A 14860-nucleotide genomic window follows, 5' to 3' on the forward strand; every position below is an offset into this window, starting at 1 on the left:
TAAAAAAATGAGTATATTGTCAAATATCGAAATCTTAGAGACTGATTGCACCAACATATATGACTTCTACATTGTTCGCACCCAAGACTTCTTAGGGCTAGGATGTCTAAAAAAGTCATACGTTCTAGCCACCCTCCATCCTATTCAAACTACTTCGCTATATTCTATATAGCATCCATCGACGACCCATATGATCAGCTATGCATTTTTTGTAGACAGTTGGAGGAGACGCTGGAACACCTTTTCTTTCGGTGTGATGTCACTAGCAGGTTATGGAGGAGGACTCGTGAGTGGCTACAGATGCGACCGGAGATGAGCACTTACCGGAGCATGCTACGTACTTTCAGACGGCTATACCGGAAGACCTCCATTGCGTCATCGGCGAGACATGTGGCTATGGCGGCCTTAGTATACCACCTATGGGGTGCTAGGAATGCTTGGGTGCATGAGGGACAACGACTGGATGAGGGGCTCCTGTTCAGGCGAGTTCAGATGCATGTATACCAGACACTTGGAGTCTACACTGACCGGGAGCTATGTCAGGGGTAGCGCCTTTACTGGAGCGTTTTCATTTTGCCAGACTGTATACATATGCATGCATCCTCGTAACCTCACATATATACTGGAGACTTATGTCCGATTGAGGTAACGAGCATCTCATTCATTCTCACATTCATGTACAGAGTCACATCCATGCATTTAGAGTCAATATATGTATTATTTCTCCATTTGAGCATTACATTATACACACATTCCCTGTATCTACATACATGCATACATATACATTGTGCATTTATAAAAAAAAAAATGTTGATTGATCCATCTAGTCCACAGCAAACGACACGTGGTAGAGACGCTTCAAATCCGTTGATGGCTGAGGCTTTGCCAAAAAGCCTATGAGGGTGAATGGATCCACCATGACTGATCCATCTAGTCCACAACAAACGGCTCGTGGTAAAGACATTCCAAATCCGTTGATGACTGAGGTTTTACCAAAAAGCCTAGAAGGGTGAATGAGTCCACCAGAATGACTCATCTAGTCCGTAGGAACGGTTACGGTAAAGACACATCAAATCCGTTGACAGCTGGCCACTTGCTAAAAGTGTGCAGTTTGTTGGAGGTGACATTGGTGATGCTGGTTGATTGGTGGCTACTAGGAGTTGACAGCGGTGTTGTGGACACGATGGGCTGCGGATTGCATACATTGGCTAAATGTGGAGGACACGATCTTTGCTGGGAGGTGCTGCTGTCAGGTGGCAGACATATGGAGGGTGCTGAGGCACAGCTCGGGGATACCAAGTGGGCTGATGCAGAGGAAGGATGATGGTGTGGTGACTAATGGTTTGAAGACCAGGTAGCTGTGATGGTAGCTCATGATGCACGATGTGATTACCTCACTGCTGCGGATGCTGACAGGATGAGTGCAGTGGCATAGGTACCTGCACAAGAGACAAAGTATGAGTGACATAGGACAGTGTTGGTTCACATGTGAGCACGTGTATGATGCACCATTGACGCTTACTCAGATCTGACACTTCGTCAGACATGATGTGAGATAGAGTCATTGGTTATTTTATATACTTGTGCTTTTTCTTTGATGATATACATTTTACCTTCATCAAAAAAAAAAAAAAGATCCCAAATATAAAATAACCTCTTGCTTAACGATAAATCCAAGTGCACCGCATCCCATGTCCATACATCAACACATAATAAGTGTAGTGTACCTACTTGATCCAAAGAATATTATCCTTCCCTTGTACCTTATAGCAAAGTTGATATAACATATAATAGTGTAACAGTTTTGATTAGTAATTTTAGTCAAATTATTTTATATTATAATAATTTTAAACAAAATTATAATACGATATAGTAATTTTAATTAAAGTTTTTATAATAATATTTAAATAAAAGTATTTATATGAAAAAATAGGATGAAATATTATTTTAATATTTTTTAAAATTGAAAAATACCTTTTTAATGAAAAAGAAAATTAAAGATTATCTCTTTTAATTTATCTCACAACTTAACGGAGCCCACAAATTAATATTTTTTGATCCACCTACTAATTAAAAATATTAAAAAAATAAAGTATTAAAAATTTTATCTTTAAAGATAATCGCATTCAAGTCCTTACCATTTAGTATTCGATCAGAATAAAATCGAATAGAATTGATTTTTTTAAATTAACTAAATTGATTAAATTTTTAAATAAAAATAAAATAAATTGATCTGATAAAAATTTAATTAATTTAATTTTTGATAGAATTAATTAAAATAATCAAAATTTTTAAATATTATAAAAAATTTATCAATTAGTTAAGAATTTATAAATTATTTACTTAAAAATTTATAAATTATTTTTTTATTTTAATTAATTTAATTTATTCAATTTAATCGAATAAAAAATTTAAAAATCAAAATTGAACTGAATTAATCAAATTAATCAATTTTTTTTTTAAAATTAAAATTTTAAAATAACTGAATTAAATTTTTAAATTCGATCAGTTCGATTGATTTATTTGATTTAATTGAATGTTTGCCCACCCCTGACCACTTGATGTTAAATTATTATCATGTAATCAATAATTATTGAATGAATATTTTGTCAAAAAATCATAAAAGTTTTTATTTATCAAATTTGTCCCTATAAAATTTTAAACTAAAACTCTCTTAAAATTAATTTTTCCTCAAAATATGTGAAAATCTCATGTACAAATTATTCTTCACTAAAAACTTATATTCTAGTTCATATTTAATTATTAATCACTAGTTGACATATTTATATTACTTAAAAATGGCTTTTAATTTGTTTTGGACATATTTTAATAAACCTTTCAATTATATTTTAGTTTTTAAAATAACATTTAAAATTTTGAGATCTAAAAATCTTTTTTTGTATGGACATTAATTTCAAATTAAAATTATTTAAGGAGTACTTTAGGACATCCTTTATTTTCATTATCATTAAAAAAGGGTTGGATTTATAAAATATTAAAATAGTATGTCAGTTTATTTTTTCATTCTAAAATATTTTTATTTATAATGAATTCGATTAAATTTATTATAATATAAAGCAAAATTACTCTTAAAAACTATTATATTAAAAAAAATTTTAACTTAGTAAAGTTACTTAAATTTCATCAAATTTAATTTTAATTAAAGATTTAATAATAATATTAAAATAAAAGTATTTATGTGAAAAAATAGGATGAAATATTATTTTAATATTTTAAAAAATTGAAATATTTTTTTATGAAAAAGATAATTAAAGGTTACTCTTTTAATTTTTCTCACAACTTTTAGCCCACAAATTAATATTTTTAATCTGCCTAATAATTAAAAATATTAATAAATAAAATATTTAAAAATTTATCTTTAAAGATAATGATATTCAAGTCCTTATCACTTGGTTTTAAATTATTATCACTTAATGAATAATTATTGAATGAATATTTTTTCAAAAAAGCTCTCATTATAAGTTTTATTTATCAAATTAGCCTTGTAAAATTTTAAAGTAAAACTCATCCTAAAATTAATTTTATCCATAATTATTTTTCCTTCAAAAAGTGTCAAAATCTCATTTACAAATTATTATTCTCTAAAAAATTATATTCATATTTAATTCCATGGGCGATCTCGAAAAGTAACAAATTAGAGACGGTTAAATGAAAATTTCCATTTAAACTAATCCATTAAACTGAATAAATAATAATAATATTTTAATAATAAATAAATAAACTATTAAAATAATAAAGCTACCTGCTACTTAAAAAAAGTAAAATAAATAAATAAACAATGATAATCCATTTATTTAATTGAAAATACTAACTTTTCCTCTGCGCAAGGGAGCAAAAATAATAATAATTTATCAAAATTTTTGTTCGTGGGATTAAATTAAAAGTTAATTCATTTTTTTCGACGATACGCATTAATTTCGTCCCCCTCTTGTTGCTCCGACTTTCCGCTTTCTTTTAATTTAATCTATATTGTTTCCATATTAAATTGCTTTTTTGTATTTTACCATTTTTTTATAGATTTTTTGTCATTTTATGGGTATTAAAATTATAGGATCCATTTCCACGGAAGCTGATTGGATCGGTCGCTGCTTCTGTAGATAGAGAAGGGCGGAGCCGGCAGCGGTGACGGAATCGGCGGCGGCAACGGAAATGATGGTGGAGAGAATCGATGATAAGGTCAGTGAGGCAGCCGAGGCGGCGACCATGAAGACGGTGGTGGAGAGGTTCAATGATAAAGTCAATGAGGCAGCCGCGGCGGTGACGATAAAGACTGTGGTGCATAGGATCGTCCATACCTTTCTTGATATTTTTCTGTTAGTCATATAGTCAATCTTAACATTATTATACTTCTCACTAAATTGTCAAATATTCAATCAATTTTGATATGCTTAGACTTCTCATTCTTACTTTTAAATATCTCATCAATCTTAGTATGTTTGAATCAACTCTCGATCAATTTTAATCAAATACGAGTATATTGTTAAATATCGAAATCTTAGAGACTGATTACACCAATATATACGACTTCTACACTATCCGCACCTAAGACTTCTTAGGGCTAGGATGCCTTAAAAAGGTCATTCGTTCTAGCCACCCTCCATCCTATTCAAACCACTCCGTCATATTCTATATAGCATCCACTGATGCCCCAAATGTTGAAAGTATAATATCCTAAATATAAATTAATCTCTTGATTAACGATAAATTAAGTGCACTGCATCTCATATTCATACATTAACACATAATAAGTGTAGTGTACCTATCTCGGGACATAATTAAGTTGGTCATGACAAAACAAAATTGCTGAAGTTGGCAAGGGTCGAATCGGTGAAGCTGAGACAATGTCCTCCTCTGTTGTGACTAACTACGATTTCTCGATTTACCTCATTGTAGATGGTCGTGAGCCGACCGTATAAGATGGTTAGGATAACGGATTTCAATTTTTACTTGAGTGTATTGTATCTATTTAATCCAAAGAACATTTTCCTTATCTGGTACCTTATAGCAAAGTTGATATAACATATAATAGTGTAACAGTTTTGATTAGTAATTTTAGTCAAATTATTTTATATTATTATAATTTTAAACAAAATTATTACACGCTATAGAAATTTTACTTAAAGTTTCTATAATAATATTTAAATAAAAGTATTTATATGAAAAAGTAAGATGAAACATTATTTTAATATTTTTAAAAATTGAATATACTTTTTTTAATGAAAAAGATAATTAAAAGTTACTCTTTTAATTTTTCTCACAACTTATCGGAGCCCACAAATTAATATTTTTTAATCCACCTATTAATTAAAAATATTAATAAAATAAAAAATATTTAAAATTTTATCTTTAAAGATAATGGTATTCAAGTCCTTACCACGGGTATAAGACTGAGAATTCGTTTAAAATTAAATCGAATGGAACTTAATTAATCGTAATCTAATTGAATAGATTTTTTTAAAAAATTAATTAAATTGACTAAATTTTTAAATAAAAATCGAACAAATTAAACTCTTAAAATATTAGTTAATTTAATTTTTACTAAAATAATTAAAATAATCAAAATTTTTAATATTATAAAAAATTACCAATTAATTTAGTTAGGGATTTAAAAATTTATTTTTTAAGAATTTATAAATTATTTTTTATTTTAACTCATTTAATTTATTCAATTTAATCCAATAAAAAATTTTAAAATTAAAATCAAACCGAATTATCAAATTTTTTAAAAAAAGTAACCGATTTTCCTAAATAACGGAACTGAATTTTTAAATTCGATCGATTCAGTAAATTTATTTAATTTAATCAAATTATTGTTCATCCCTAACCACTTGGTCTTAAATTATTATCACGTAACCAATAATTATTGAATGAATATTTTATCAAAAAATCTTAAAATTTTTTATTTATCAAATTCGTCCCTATAAAATTTTAAACTAAAACTCTCTTAAAATTAATTTTCTCCATAATTGATTTTCCTCAAAAAGTGTCAAAATCTCATTTACAAATTATTCTTCACTAAAAAATTATATTATAGTTCATATTTAATGATTAATCAGTAGTTGTCATATTTATATTAAGTTAAAAATGGCTTTTAATTTGTTTTGGACATATTTTAATAAACCTCTCAATTATATTTTAGTTTTTTTAAATAGCATTTAAAATTTTGAGATCTAAAAATCTTCTTTTGTATGGACATTAATTTCAAATTAAAATTAATTATTATTAAAAAAGGGTTAGATTTATAAAATATTAAAATAGTATGTCATTTTATTTTTTTATTCTAAAATACTTTTATTTATAATGAATTCGATCAACTTTATTTAATATAAAGCAAAATTACTCTTAAAAAACTATTATATTAAAATTTTTTTTTAACTTAGTTAAGTTACTTAAATTTGATCAAATTTAATTTTAATTAAATATTTTATAATAATATTAAAATAAAAGTATTTATATGAAAAAATAGGATGAAATATTATTTTAATATTTTTAAAAATTGAAATATTTTTTTAATGAAAAAGATAATTAAAGGTTACTCTTTTAATTTTTCTCACAAACTTTTAGCCCATAAATTAATATTTTTAATCCGCATACTAATAAAAAATATTAATAAATAAAATATTTAAAATTTTATCTTTAAATATAATCGTATTCAAGTCCTTATCACTTGATCTTAAATTTATTTATCAAATAGCCTTGTAAAATTTTAAACTTTAACTCATCCTAAAATTAATTTTATCTATAATTATTTTTCCTTCAAAAAGTGTCAAAATCTCATTTACAAATTATTATTCAATTAAAAAATTATATTCATATTTAATTCCATGGGCGATCTCGAAACGTAGACAAATTAGAGACGGTTAAATGAAATTTTCCATTTAAACTATTTCATTAAACTGAATAAATAATAATAATAAATAAATTATTAAAATAATAAAGCTACCTGCTACATTAAAAAAAGTAAAATAAATAAATAAACAATGATAATCCATTTATTTAATTGAAAATACTAACTTTCCCGCTGCGCAAGGAAGCAAAAAATAATAATTTATCAAAATTTTTGCTCGTCGGATTAAATTAAAGTTTAATCCATTTTTTTAGACGATACGCATTAATTTCGTCCCCCTCTTGTTGCTTCCACCTTCAGCTTTCCTTTACTTTAATTTGTATTTTTTCCATATTTAATTGCTATTTTTTAAATATTTTATCAGGTATTTTTTTTAGTTTTTTTTGTCATTTTTTTGGGTATAAAAATTATAGGATCCATTTCCATTGAATCCGTCGCTGTTCTGTAGATGGAGAAAGGCGGAGGACTGGTTTCTCCGGCGGCGGAGCCGGCAGCGGTGACGGAGGTGGCGGCGGCGGCGACGGAGATGGTGGTGGAGAGAATCGATGAAGAGAAGGTAAGTGAGGCGGCGATGAAGACGGTGATGGAGAGGTTCGATGACAAGGTCAGTAAGGCAGCCGAGGCGGCGACGATGAAGACGGTGGTGGAGAGGATAGATGACAAGGTAAGTGAGGCCGAGGCGGCGACGATGAAGACGGTGGTGGAGAGGATTGATGAGAAGGTCAGTGAGGAGGCGATGGTGGAGACGGTGGAGACGGTGGGGGAGGTGGAGACGGTGGGGGAGAGGATAGATGTGAAGGTAAGTGAGACAGCCGAGGTGGAGACGGTAGTGGGGAGGATCAACGAGAAGGTCAGTGAGGCAGCCGAGGTAGAGAAGGTGGTGGAGAGGATCGATGACAAGGTCATTGAGCCAGCCGAAGTGGCGATGATGGAGACGGCTGGGGAGAGGAGGGAGGAAGAGCCTCCTGGCCAGGGCGGCGGAGCTGCGGCCTCAGCGGAGACGGTGGTGGCCGAGATGCCAGCTACGGCGGTGACGACGGGGACGGCGGGCGTGGGAGGGAGCAAGAAAAAGAGGGGCAGGCCGAGGAAGTACGCGCCTGACGGGAGCTTGTCGCGGCCGCTGAATCCTAGGCCGCTCTTGGCGTCGGCGCCGGTGGGGGAGTACACTCCGGCCACGGCGGTGGGCACCGTGATGAAGTTCGGTAGAGGGCGGCCGGTAGTGGCTGCGGGCTCCGGCGAGGCACCAGCAGCACAGTACTCTTTCCAATTAGAGTCTGCAGGTATTTCCACTTCCCTTCTTGTCCTCGTCAAGGCAAAAAACTTCACCTCGTTGAAATCGAGCACAGAATTTGTGTAAAACATATGCAATCAAAGTTTTCATCTTGCAATTTCATCAAAACAATTCATATTTCTCCTTGTTGTAGCTTCTATTGTCTTTTTTAACTACCAAGCAGCAATTTGGGACTTCAAAAGTCAGACATCTTCTTGGGAGACCATACCTCTTGTTTCAATCCACTAGACTAGTGACGCCCGAATGTTAATTAGTGTCTTTCTAGGAAGAATTTCAACTCTGTGGTTTGGAGATGTTGGAGGAAGCTGCTTAAAAGAGTCTTTTTCGGGTTGGTTGACTAAAGATTTTTGAAGAAAGGAAAAGGGACCATCTTCTTGGTCAAGCATTTGAGTTGCTCACTTGTGTTTCCTGATGGAATCAATGTGGAAAGGAAGATAGCTAGTATTAGTCTAGCCGTTAATCATTTGGGTTTCATTTCAGCAATTATAATTATTGGGCTATGCACTTAGTTGACTAAAGAAAAGAGTCTGGGACTTGGTGACTGTAATTGCTAGAACTATGTCATTGTTTTATCTTCATTCTTCTGATTTTATGATAAATCTACGCCTTTTCTCATTATGTTATACTTCCTGAAAATAGGCGCTCTATACGGGAAAATGGCGGCTTGTTCTGCTGGTGCAAATTTCACATCTCACATTCTTACCATTGATTCTGGCGAGGTATTGCTTTAGCTAGTAGCAAAAAGGCTTTCAAGCTACAATGGTTAAATTTTAGTAAGGAAGACAAATTTCTAGTTATTATTTTTATGCTTGAAACTAAAGTGATGTTGGGCTATAGTTAAGCTCCATTTAAAGTGGTGTTTGGCTTACCAATTGCCCACATTTAGGGTTATAAATGAACCGAATATTCATGAGCAAGCATAGTGTTTGATTTGGTAAGAACTTGATCATGAATAAGCTTGAGCAATAAGTTTGAACAATTCATTAAACTAAATCAACAAGCTTGAATACATATGTTTGTCAACTGTTCATAATAAATGTCTACAAACAAAGCTTGGGAACCCTGTTATGAATAAGATTTTTATTGAACTTGTAAATATATAAAGAAGTTCTAAAACAAACAAACTTGTAACATCAAGCTCACTAACCAATCAAATAAGTTTAAAAATGTAAAAGTTTCAAATAATCAAATAAGCTTGATAACATTTAAACAAACAAGCTCAAGCTAAAAAAAACACATGCTAAGTCGAGCTTGAACAAGTGCCCCATCAGCTTGGTTAATTTTAGGCTCATCTTGATTTGCCTCGGTTTCCTTATCAAAGAAGCTTGAATAACACAAAGCTTAGTTCGACTGACTCGTACAACCTTGACCCCATTGCAAAATGCAAATTTTCTTGCTTCACGAAGTTTGCATGTCCTATTTTACTTAATGTTGCAGTTCTTTCACAGTCATGAATGATTTAAGTTTTTGAGTCTTATTTTCTGTTTGAAAACAATTGGAAATTTGGAGTAATTTGAACTCAGTTATGTAGTTTCTGTAGCAGTAGTAGAAATTTCATCGACTGCTATTGATCACAAAGGTGGAAAGGTTCATTTTGTCCTATTTCTTGTAATACGTCTTTGTTTTTTTGCTAGATGCAAAGTAATGGAAATTATAAGTCCGATGGTTAGATGTTGCCAAATTACCTTAAAGACATTTATCTTGTAATTTTTCTCCTAGTTTATCGCCTTGAAATTAATGCACAAGTTTCTAGTAGGAAATCATTTTAGTCATGTATCAAAATTCTTCTAGCTTTTTGGTTGATTAAAATTCTTAAACTTTGGGTTAACTTTCAGCAAAAACTCTAATCTTGCTTATGTTATTTTTTACATATAGAAAGTGACTGATCTGCTTGATTTAATCTAGTACAATTTGTGTAGTTTAGTGATATCCCAAATAAATATTTGATCGATAAATATTTGTGTCTAATTATTGCTTAGGAATTTCAGATGGTCTAATGCATGCTTTTTTTGCTAATTGTTGCAACATCTGTATAGGATGTAACCATGAAGATCATATCCTTTTCGCAGCAGGGGCCAAGAGCTATTTGTATTTTATCTGCCAATGGAGTTATATCAAATGTGACCCTTCGCCAACCTGCTTCCTTTGGTGGCACTATGACCTATGAGGTTTGTTTCAAAAGATCTTTCTATGCATGTAAATCTTTTTGTTGCTGAAGATTTAAGTCGAAAGTTGCATATCCATCTTTGATTCCTTGTTATACTATATGGATGATTGTTTTCCTGATGACATGAAATTTGGTTGCTTATTTTGTTATTTTCTAGTAACCGTAATCACTAAAGTGGTAAAATCTCGAAATAGAATGTTCCTTTTGCGAATGAATTTCTAAACTGTCCTTGCACATAGCCATACACTGCACAAGTTACCTCGGTTGAATGGTGTGCTTGAGTTCCTTCTGCTGCCTAAAATGTTAGTTCCACCTTTCGCAGGGGCACTTTCAATTGCTTTCATTATCGGGCTCATTCGTACCAAGTGAAAGGGGAGGGACAAGAAGTAGATCGGGCGGAATGAGTGTTTCTTTGGCAAGACCAGACGGTCAAGTAATTGGTGGAGGGGTCGCGGGTTTGCTCATAGCTGCTAGTCCTGTTCAGGTATCAATGGTTAAGCAATCGAAACCCGTCAAGATAAATTATACCATATCAAACTTAGCAACACAGACATGTTCTCAAACTTTGCCATTTGCCGCCATAGAATCTTTCAAAAGCAAACTTACTCGAAACTCTACATCCTATAACTCTTAGTATGCTATCAGGTTGTGCTAGGAAGCTTCTTGCCAAGCTATGAATTGGAGCAGAAGAAGAAGGCAAAAGTGGAGACTGCATTAGTACCTTTGCCCGTGCCGACTGTTGCGAATTCCGGCACCGAGGTGGAAGTGGCTTTTTGCAATTCGGAAACCCACTGCAGTCCAACGATCTCGAAACCAAACCTCACAACTTCCTCCTTCAGGATAGAAAACTGGCCTTCGCCATTACCTTCTGTACCCGACACAAGGAACTCTGTATTAGCTTAAAATTTTCGGCAAAAGTTTAGAAATTTTATCATGTTGGCCATCTGTAGAAGACTGACTAAGGTCCATCCAATGCAATCTCTCCTTATCCTCCTGGCAAAGTAGCAAGTTTTCGGTGTTTCAATATATGAATGTATTCAACCTGTTTCTATACCGAGCATATGAGACTAGCCTATGAGGCATAATTGAATTGATTACGATGGAACAGAGTTACAGAAGATGATAAAGATTCAAATTTTGAAAAAGCCAAGATAATTATTTTTCAATTTAACTCCTCACAGATGATTGTAAGATCGATCGTGTAGAATCGTTAGGATGACGAATTTCACCTTTACAGAAGAGCATATGAGACTAAAGGACAATAAGCGATGTCTTGTAACCATCATAGGTAACACTATTCTAAGCGATTTCTTGTAACCATCATAGGTAACACTATTCTCAAATGTATAGTTTGTTACCTCGAAGCTCACATTTTTTTTCTCCCTTCTAATTTTTTTCCATAGTTAAATACTAAAATTCCTGTACATTAATTACTTATTAATATCTTAATTGCTACTACAATCATTTACTAACTTTTTGGATTAACGATTAACATCTCGGAGAATTTTATTTTACTTCCCTTATTTTCTATTTCTTGTTTTTTTTTGTAAAAAAAAGTGACGAATAAATATTTTATCGATTAATTAGTATTTTTAGTAATTTATCGTTTGGTTATCCTCTCGAAGTTTCTATTTCTCGGTTTCCGTCGGATGCGCCTCCACTGCCTGCGATTTAAAACGATCGCGTCGTCGGTTCCGCTCAATTATCTCATCTTTCGTGCGATCGATTAAGAGCGCAAGGCGGAGGCCGAACGCACGACGATTCTCCTCGGCTCGAGCTCGGTGCGTTGCGTTTTTCTTTTTTCTTTTTCAGTTAGGTTTTCCTGGTTTGCGTTTGCAGATCAATTTCTAGGGTTGCGGTGGGAAAAATTTCATTTTGTTCGGGAATTGCCGTGTGGATTTGTTAATTTTTAGAGGGAGTCGAAAGAAATCTTGTTCCATTTATTATTTGAATACATTAACGATTTCAGTTGGTTGTTTTTGATGTGCAAAGATATCGGTTGCGATTCTTGGGCTTCCATTTTGCTTCCATTTTTCCTTATGTTTTTGTATTAAAAAAATATAAAGAAAAGATCATGATTTCATTTTCCATGTTCAGAGTTGTGCTCTGAGAAATGCAGAGAGGCAGAGGGGGACAAGATGAATTCTTCGGTATGGGAGATCCATTTGCGGGGTTTGGTGGCTTTGGAAGATCGAGGAGTCTGATGTCTAGTTTTTTGGCTGGGAGGGATCCCTTTGATGACCCTTTCTTTACCCAGCCATTTGGGAGCATGATGGGCCAAAGCATGTTTGGACCGAGCATGATTGGTCCTGGCATGTTTCCTGACCAAGGAAACTTCTTTGGAGAGATTAGCAATCCTCGGTTCATGGAGCAGGGACCCCCTGCCAATAAGCTGAAGGGTCCAATAATTCAGGAACTTTATGATGATGATGACAACGAAGAAGAGAGGAAGGGAAAGGAGAAGATAAAGGATACAAGAAACCATTCTAGAACACATAAAGAGCCATTTGTTCAAGAACCTGATGAAGCCGTTGAAGGTATATGTACTGTTCTCATAGATTCACTTTTGATTTTGGTAGATTGTTCATTGTTAATGTTTTTATAGTGATGGAGAAGTAATCATCTTGTTACTTTTTCAGAAAACAAGAGCAGGCATGTGCACAGTTGGAACAATTTCTACCATCCCAATATGATGCAATCGCAGGGTAACACTTGTACTTTCCAAAGCTCAACCGTTACTTATGGTGGTCCACATGGTGCTTATTATTCTTCATCCGCGACCAGGAGAATGGGCGGCAATGGAGTGAGTGATTTTTTTTTTTGAATATTGTATCGTTCCAACATTATGCTAATACTCTTACCCTTTGCAACCATGACAGGTTTTTATGGAGGAGAGTAAGGAGGCTGATAGTACTACTGGTAGAGCTACCCACAGGATATCCCGTGGGCTTCGTGACAAAGTACACTTGACTTAGAGTGTTTTTTCAAGTTATTAATTCACAGTCTGTTTGGAACATATTTATCTTAAATTCTATGCCATATTAAAATTCCAACCTGATTAGAGCTTCAGTTTAGGCAGTTGGGGAATAAATTATTGAAAAAGTTAAATAATGTAGGTGAGAGTGCTCCATAAATGCTGATGCTGATGTTATTAGAAAAGAAACAATATTACTAAATGCGAGCAATTAGAGTTTTGAACATGTTCAAATCTAAAGTGTAATATATTTAATAGTTGCAAGTGGAAATATAGAAACATTTAGTTAACATAATTAAAAGAGATTCAAGATAATGAGTTTTACTAGTGCAATAGTCTCACATAGAGATTTGCATAGAGTTCAATGGAGGGTTAAGATTCTTTTAGTCAACCTCAAGCAGTTGGTAGGAACATTACTTGATAATGTTGTATAGAATATTTTATGATTTCTAGGAATGACCAAACACGAAGCTAACAAATTTATGTTGTAATTTGAAATCCCAAATTTTTTAGGATGTTGGAATTCTACTATACCTTTCTTCATCAATGAAGTATTTGAACTATAATTTCATTGTAATTAAATATCCCAAACAAATAGGAAGATTTTCCCTTGAAAATTTGATATAATGTTGTCTTTCATATGCCACTGTAATTATTACCTGGTTATCATCTTTTTAGGGTCACTCGGTCTCAAGAAAACTGAATTCAGATGGAAGGGTAGACACAGTGCAAACGTTGCATAATCTGAATGAAGGTTAGACATCATATCTTGCTTCAGCTTTGAGGATGATTTTGTTCTTAATTTGACTTATTTAAGTACATTTTACTATCATTAGATGAGCTACCTATTTTTGAGGAAACTTGGAAAGGGAATGCCAAGCAACATTTGCCTGGATGGAACCAGAGTCATGATTTGCTCGGGAATCAGAACTTCAGTACGTAGTAACTTTTATCATTTTGTTTTCATTTGTTTATGCAGCCATTATTATGTGGAATAAAATTTGTCGTTATTATTAACTATTATTGTAGATTGTTATTAAGAAGTGGAAAGACTCTTAACACCCTGAAAGTTAAACAGAGTTGGCATCAAAACATTCATATTAAGTGGCATGCAAATCATATAGTCTGAAAAAAGTAGCTGATTGTTTTGACATTTTGTTTGTATTTTAAAAATGTAATTTATCTCTGTTTTCTTAGTATGGAATAGTAAGTCATCTGCTTCTTTTTTTTTTTTTTGACCTATTTAGTCTTCACGTCAAAAAATGCTGGTTGTGTTGATGTTTTATTCGTATTTCACAAGTGTAATTTACATGCGGAAAGTAAGGTGTATAAATTTCTCCTTTCTGGATCCCGTTAGTTGGCATGCTGTATGGAATCGATGTGAATCTGATATCAATTTAAAACACATTTTTAACTTCTAGCACACTTGTGGTCATCATGTAATCTCTCCATTATGATATGAATGGTAACTTGTCTACTGTAGTCAGACATAGAAGAGGTAAGCTGTGATGAGGGCATTTCTACAGGTGCGAGTTCTTCCTCTTCTATCCTTTTTCTTTA

The 14860-nt window shown here is 32.9% G+C and overlaps 2 protein-coding genes across 3 annotated transcripts; both read left to right on the forward strand.

Annotated features, from left to right (window-relative positions):
- Positions 1 to 7316: 7316 nt before the first annotated feature.
- LOC141815937 (AT-hook motif nuclear-localized protein 7-like) lies at positions 7317 to 11335 on the forward strand. 2 transcript variants are annotated; one of them, XM_074703797.1, is made up of 5 exons: positions 7317 to 8148; positions 8799 to 8878; positions 10196 to 10327; positions 10649 to 10810; positions 10972 to 11335. In XM_074703797.1, exons 1-5 carry the CDS (start codon positions 7317 to 7319, stop codon positions 11227 to 11229), a joined length of 1464 nt encoding a protein of 487 aa, XP_074559898.1. In that variant the 3' UTR covers positions 11230 to 11335. The 2 variants fall into 2 exon arrangements, with proteins under 2 accessions (XP_074559898.1, XP_074559899.1); XM_074703798.1 differs by having other exon boundaries at positions 10229 to 10327.
- Positions 11336 to 11958: 623 nt separating this feature from the next.
- Positions 11959 to 14235, forward strand: LOC141815938 (uncharacterized; the record flags this gene model as incomplete). The annotated part of the gene is given in 6 exon segments (XM_074703800.1): positions 11959 to 12107; positions 12424 to 12863; positions 12966 to 13129; positions 13206 to 13286; positions 13979 to 14054; positions 14137 to 14235. Coding segments are annotated over 5 exon segments (844 nt in total), but the record flags the coding sequence as incomplete, so codon positions are not given.
- Between the last annotated feature and the right edge of the window lie 625 nt (positions 14236 to 14860).

This window comes from Curcuma longa, unplaced genomic scaffold (genome assembly GCF_044706935.1).
Source record: "Curcuma longa cultivar G26 ecotype Majalengka, Jawa Barat unplaced genomic scaffold, ITB_CL_G26_1.1 contig_12692, whole genome shotgun sequence".
Classification (NCBI taxonomy): Eukaryota; Viridiplantae; Streptophyta; class Magnoliopsida; order Zingiberales; family Zingiberaceae; genus Curcuma; species Curcuma longa.

Bases quoted from the DNA above. Each gene is read 5' to 3' on its own strand.
- LOC141815937 (XM_074703797.1), top strand. From the start codon at position 7,317: ATGGAGAAAGGCGGAGGACTGGTTTCTCCGGCGGCGGAGCCGGCAGCG. The intron at 8,149-8,798 runs GTATTTCCACTT...TCCTGAAAATAG, and splicing joins TTTCCAATTAGAGTCTGCAG to GCGCTCTATACGGGAAAATG. The intron at 10,328-10,648 runs GTTTGTTTCAAA...CACCTTTCGCAG, and splicing joins GTGGCACTATGACCTATGAG to GGGCACTTTCAATTGCTTTC.